Source organism: Colobus angolensis, unplaced genomic scaffold, assembly GCF_000951035.1.
Source record: "Colobus angolensis palliatus isolate OR3802 unplaced genomic scaffold, Cang.pa_1.0 Scaffold169, whole genome shotgun sequence".
Taxonomy (NCBI): domain Eukaryota; kingdom Metazoa; phylum Chordata; class Mammalia; order Primates; family Cercopithecidae; genus Colobus; species Colobus angolensis.
The window spans coordinates 1,937,478-1,943,440 of NW_012114810.1; the positions used below are offsets into that span (position 1 = coordinate 1,937,478).

At 47.2% G+C, this 5,963-nt stretch overlaps 1 protein-coding gene across 6 annotated transcripts in view; it reads left to right on the forward strand.

Moving 5' to 3' along the window:
* The window catches only part of TUFT1 (tuftelin 1), a 64,640-nt gene that overhangs the window by 52,163 nt on the left and 6,514 nt on the right, over positions 1-5,963 (forward strand). For all 6 annotated transcript variants that reach the window (XM_011937880.1, XM_011937881.1, XM_011937878.1 and 3 more), the window contains 2 exons: positions 3,512-3,640; positions 4,152-4,246. In XM_011937880.1, coding sequence (XP_011793270.1) covers positions 3,512-3,640; positions 4,152-4,246 — 224 coding nt within the window. The remainder of the gene's footprint in view (positions 1-3,511; positions 3,641-4,151; positions 4,247-5,963) is intronic.

The following is a 5,963-nucleotide window of genomic DNA, read 5'->3' on the forward strand; positions in this document are numbered from 1 at the left end:
CTCCCCTTCCCTTCCCTTCCTTTCTTGACAGGGTCCCACTCTGTTGCCAGGCTTGAGTGCAGTGGCACAGTCTCGGCTCAATGCAACCTCCACCTCCCGGACTCAAGCCATCTCCCACCTCAGCCTCCTGAGTAGCTGGGACAACAGGTGCACACCACCATGCTTGTCTAATTTTTGTGTTTTTTGTAGAGACAGGGTCTTGTCATGTTGTCCAGGCTGGTCTCAAACTCCTAGGCTCAAGCAGTCTGCGTGCATCGGCCTCCCAAAGTGTGGGGATTACAGGCATGAGCCACCACACCTGGCCTATGGGCAGTTTTCCGACTGCTCTGTGTGAGGTTAACCATTTGTTACGTGCTTTTGTTCTTCCACAAGTAACATATTCTTTGTGTCATAAATATGTTATGATAGGGTTATATCCTGCCTAGGCATGCTGGGAGCTGGTAAAAAGAGAAACGCCAGCCTGAACTCTTCATTTTCATGGAACTGAGCAGGAGAATTTTTGAGAGGAGGCTTGGGGGTGAGGAGGAAGGGCACCAAGGATGATAAACTGTGTTGGCCGAAATCTTATTAGAACAAGTAGTTTAACCTCTCTGAGCATCTGTTTCAACTTTTGGAAAAAGGGTTAATGAAATACACCTTACAAGTTTGTTGTGTAGATCGAGTGAGGTAATATATGTGAGGGCACTTGATTATTCTGAAGTTTTAGAAATATAAAATTGTCTATATTTTTCTTAGCAATCAGTTTAACAAGGAGATTTTCCTATTGTAAATAGCTTGGACTTAGGGTAATATTAAAATTAGTTTGTCATCTCAGAACAAAGGAGCTGTGTGGTGAAGGGATATGTTGCATCTATTTCAGATTCCACAATTTGTATAATTTAGTTGGTGATGTATCAGTTGGTGACCAGCTGTTTCCTACCTTTTCCAAACAAAACAGGAGGAAAGTAAGGTTGAGGCTCTAGCACTGACCAGGTTGTGAATTTTGGAAAAAAAAAATTCTGCATTGAGAGGCATTATGAAGTTGTGGAAATTAACAGAAATACTTGTTGGTTTTAATCACACATGGAGGAGTCTGCTGCTCTGGATTTCAGAGCCTGAGCAAAAGTACCCTGACAGCTGTAACCCACTGTCCAGAATTTAGAAGCGTTTATTTTTCTTAACCCCATAGTATGCAGCACCACCTGCAGTAGGAGATGCTTCTTGCTGGGCGCTGTGGCTCACACCTGTAATCCCTCAGGAGGCTGAGGCAGGAGGATCCTTGAGCCCAGGAGTTTGAGACCAGCCTGGCCAACATAGATCTCATCTCTGCAAAAATAAAAAAATTAGCCCGGTGTGGTAGAGCAAGCCTGTGGCTCCAGCTACTTGGAAGGCTGAGGTGGGAGGATCTTTGGAGCCCAGGAGGTGGAGGCTGCGGTGAGCTACGATTGTGCCACTGCACTCTCGGTGGGCAACAGATTGAGACCTTGTCTAAAAAATAATATAATACATGAGTAATTTTTTTTTGAAAAAGGAGGTGCTCCTTGGGTCATTCCCACTGTTGGGCTAGGTTGGCAACCTTTTTATAATTAAGAGGTTCCCTCGGGGGCAGGGTTGGCTGGAGCTACGGAGTCAAATGTGGAAGGGGAGTCCGTATTTTTTTTTTACCTTTTGCTCCGACAGTGGGGTGCAAGAATCGGACCATGGCCTTGTTAACACTGTGCTTGAGCTCACATCAACCTCGGTGCAGTGTTTATTTATATACAGAAATGAAAGGCCTTACTTTTAAGTTCCTGCCTATGGGGATGGCCTGTTTCGGTTTAATATGGGTCATTTGAAGGCTTGTCTCAGTCTCTCCTAGTGAATTAGACTCCCTGGTCTAGTTTTCTGAACCTCGGGGTAGGAAGGGCAAGATGATCAATTACCATGAAAATAACTTGCCATTAAGCACGGGTTTCCTGTTCTACTGGCTGCTTGCTGTCAAGAAGGATTTGCAATGAGAGTCAGTTTGCTCTGGACAGGGCTGGTGTGTAGCCTAGACACATCCCATCACACATCACTCTGTGCTGTACTTTCTCCTTCCCAGTTCTGACCTTGGGAAGGGCGGGACAAACTGGCTGCTGATGTTCTGTTTTCCCAGGGCTGGCTGCTAGGCTTTCCAGAAGTTACCTGGATTCTTTTTAAATAAATGATGAACAGTCAGTGTGAGGTACCTGGGAAGCACTGAAATGGATGGTGAAGTATCTGGGTCCTAGCACGGGCTGTCATTCACTAGCTGGGTAACCTTGAATAGGTCAGTTGACCTTTACTTGTTAAAGGAGAGGGTTGGATTAGATGAACATCAGTTCTACTCATGATTTTATTGAGTAGTTACTGCATATGAGGTACTGTGGGAGCTCTAGAAGTGTAATGGTGCTCAGTCTGTGCCATCAGGACACTGACAGTCTACTTCAGGGTGCACACAGTGACTGGGCAAAATCTGTTCAATGCTATGAGAGGGAAGGCCGTGTGTTCCTTGTGTGTCCTCTCCCTGGGCACACGAAGGAAGGGCTCCTCCCCCAGGCTCTCTGGAAGAAGGGTCATCTAAGTGAGACCTGGAGGATGAGTAGGAGTTGGAAAGACGTAAGGTGGAAGAAAGGAGGCAAGTTCTTTGCTTTCTCATTCTAATATTCTGCTTCTGTCCTCTCTAAATTGGTTTCTCATCTCTGATAAAAGACAAATTCCTCTGGTCGCAGTGGCTCACGCCTGTAATCCCATCACTTTGGGAGGCCAAAACGGGTGGATCACCTGAGGTCAGGAATTCGCGACCAGCCTGACCAACATGGAGAAACCTCGTCTCTACTAAAAATACAAAATTAGCTGGGCGTGGTGGCACATGCCTATAATCCCAGCTACTTGGGAGGCTGAGGCAGGAGAATCACTTGAACCCGGGAGGCAGAGGTTGTAGTGAGCTGAGATCGCGCTATTGTACCCCAGCCTGGGCAACAAGAGTGAAACTCTGTCTCAAAAAATAAATAAATAAATAAATAAATAAATAAGACAAATTCTTCCTGATGCTTAGTAGCCCTCCCAGGTGCCATTTTGGCTGTTGTGTGTGGGCTCTATTGCTGGAAGTGAGGGTGGGAGTGTTGAGGAGACAGAAGGAAGGAGCTGGAGGTATCCTCCCTGGGATTATTTGCTTTTGAATTTGTAGGAAAGCCACAACATTGGGTTAAGCTTGGGTGGTGGTGGAGGGTTCATGGGGATGTTGAAGGAGTCACCTATCTGAAAAGTGGCGCTTGTGAGTTCCAGGTGTCACTTTAAAGTGGACCTCAGTCAACTGTGAGCCAGTTAACCCCGGAAATAGACTTACACTGCTGGAGTGCTGAGGTGGTCCTACACAGCAAAGGGGAGGTGGTGGTGTGCCCATCAGTGTCACCAGCTTTCTCCTGTCATGGCTCCAGAGCCACCCAGCTTCCTGGGTTCTTTTCTAAGGTTTTTTTCATGTTTGCTCTTTTTTCCACACCATTTAACATATTCCTGTTCCGTGTTTTAGGTCACACTCAGCCGGTACCAGAGAGAAGCAGAACAGAGTAATGTGGCCCTTCAGAGAGAGGAGGACAGAGTGGAGCAGAAAGAGGCAGAAGTTGGAGAGCTGCAGAGGCGCTTACTAGGGATGGAGACGGTAATTGGGGGATCTTGCTTGTCATTGCCTGGACTCCTGGGCCAGAAGGGGCCTGTGGGTGGATTGAAATGGTTGCCGAGACCCTTCTTTTCCAAACGTCTCCAGAAAAGCACACTTCACAGCTTCCTTTGGCAGATCCCTTCAAATATATTTTAGCCTTCAAGGAATTAACCTCCCCGTAACTAGCGTTGATCCCTTTCCACATTAGTTTCCTGTACAGATGCCCCTTTCGAAGTCCTGGTTTCTCAGGGACTGGCAGCCATAGCTGGCGAGTGGGCCTGCATGATGCAGGGCTGGGTTCTGCCTCAGGGCAGCAGGGTGAGGCTGAGTGAGAGTGGGAAGGGTTCTCCTTGTCAAGGGAGGGTGCCCCATCAAACCAGCTCATCTTGCTGCTCTTTGGCAGCTGTCCAGGCCCAGCAGGGGCTAAGTCCCAGCCTGGCGCCCATCTCACCCCAAACACAGAAACTGTTGCCATCTTCTCATCCTAGATTTTCTTTTGTGGCCCACCCAGGAGCATCAGGCCTTACTGGCGAAAGTCAGGGAAGGGGAGGTGGCCCTAGAGGAACTTCGGAGCAACAATGCTGACTGCCAAGCAGAACGAGAAAAGTAAGGGCTTGGCTCTTGTTCACGGTGAAGTTGGGTTGCAGGGAGGGGCGGGCGGGCCATGCAGCCTGTCGCTCCTGTGGCAGCCTGGTCTGGGGAGGAAGCTGGTGCTGATGTCAGATCTTCCAGCTCTGACTCACCATGAGCTTGCTCAGGGTGGAGCCCCACCCAAGAGATACCATTTGGGAGGCCGCCCTCTCCAGGGAGTTCATTTTCCATGGGGTAATAACCTAAAGGAAAGGCTTTCACAGTTTTAGAGCCAAGGGCAAGCGAGAGCTGGTGGAGCATCTGCTGTTGCTGTGTGTCATTCCCCAGATGAGTGCAGTGGATATGTTATGCCTTCGTTTCCTCCCCGCTGAAACAAAAACTGACTGTAAACTGTTTGAGGGTAGAATTGATTAACAGTCATGCTGATGAAAAATGGAATGAACAGCTTCATGAGGAGATACTGAACTTCCTGTTACTTGAAGCAATGCAGATAGAAACTGAGAACCACCTGTCAGCAGAGTCCCATAGGTGATCACTGAGATCCTTTCTACTTCTAAGGTGAGAGGGTTTTGCAAATTCCCTCTGATCAGAGGAAATCAGAGGCCCCGGACAACCAATGAAACCTACAGAGCAAAGAGTGTGCCTTCTAGATCTTCAGGAATTTGGAAATTATGCTGTTGGCAATTAATAAATAAGACCTCAAATGGTAAATCACATTTAACATCAGCATATTTGGTTTGATCTTCATTGTATAAGGTGGACCTTTTTTAGTTCAACAAGACATTTTCTAAAGGGCCTTTTAAGGAATTCCAAGAAGAACAGACACAATTCTTGCCCTTTAGGGCCCCTCAGTCTTCTGGAGGCATTTTCTCTCCTTTAGGATAACCTAGATTTGACCTTCCTGGCATGTCATACACATGTCATATTGTAGCCTCCTTTCTGACTGGACTTTGTATCAGAATTAATATCAGAATTAATCAGCACTCCTTCCTTGGTGGGTAGGTGCGCATGGGCAGAGCAGGAGAGACAAAAGGGCTAGATAATCGGAAGCCAGGGCTTGGGAATGGCAGTGACAGCTGTGTCAAGTACGTGCTGATTTCTACATAAAAGGAGTCTGAGAAGTAGGGCATTGGAGAGCTGAAAGTGGAAATTTAGAATGCTTGGAGTTTAGGAAGGATAAGGGGTAGCTCAGGTTGCGTGGTACCCCAAGCAGCATGCACTTGTCAGCTTCCTCAGGCAGAACTGGGGAGTGATGGATTCTTCAGGGGCCCAAATCCCAGGATACTCTCCCAAGTAACCTGACTAAAAGAAGACTGTTCCTCTACTCATAATGCTTCTTACACCAAATATATGGGTTTTCCATATCAAGCACTTCTCCAATTCTCAGTTGATACCAGCTGGGTACCCTACACTTTAATTCAATTCTGAGATAACCCAGAGTTAGTGCACAGCCACAGGTTAAGGGCCAGTCCTGCAAGACTGCTCCTACTTTAGATGCCAGTCACAAGTAGTGGGTTCTAGGGTACCTACACTTCTGTCCAACTTGGCTATAAATTGGGGATTCCCATATCCTCTTTTCGGGTTTGATAACTTGCTGTAATGGGTTTGCTGTCATAGAACTCAGGGAAACATTTTCCTTATTTATTTATTTATTTTTTCGAGATGGAGTCTCACTCTGTTGCCCAGGCTGGAGTGCAGTGGTGCAATCTCAGCTCACTGCAACCTCCGCCTC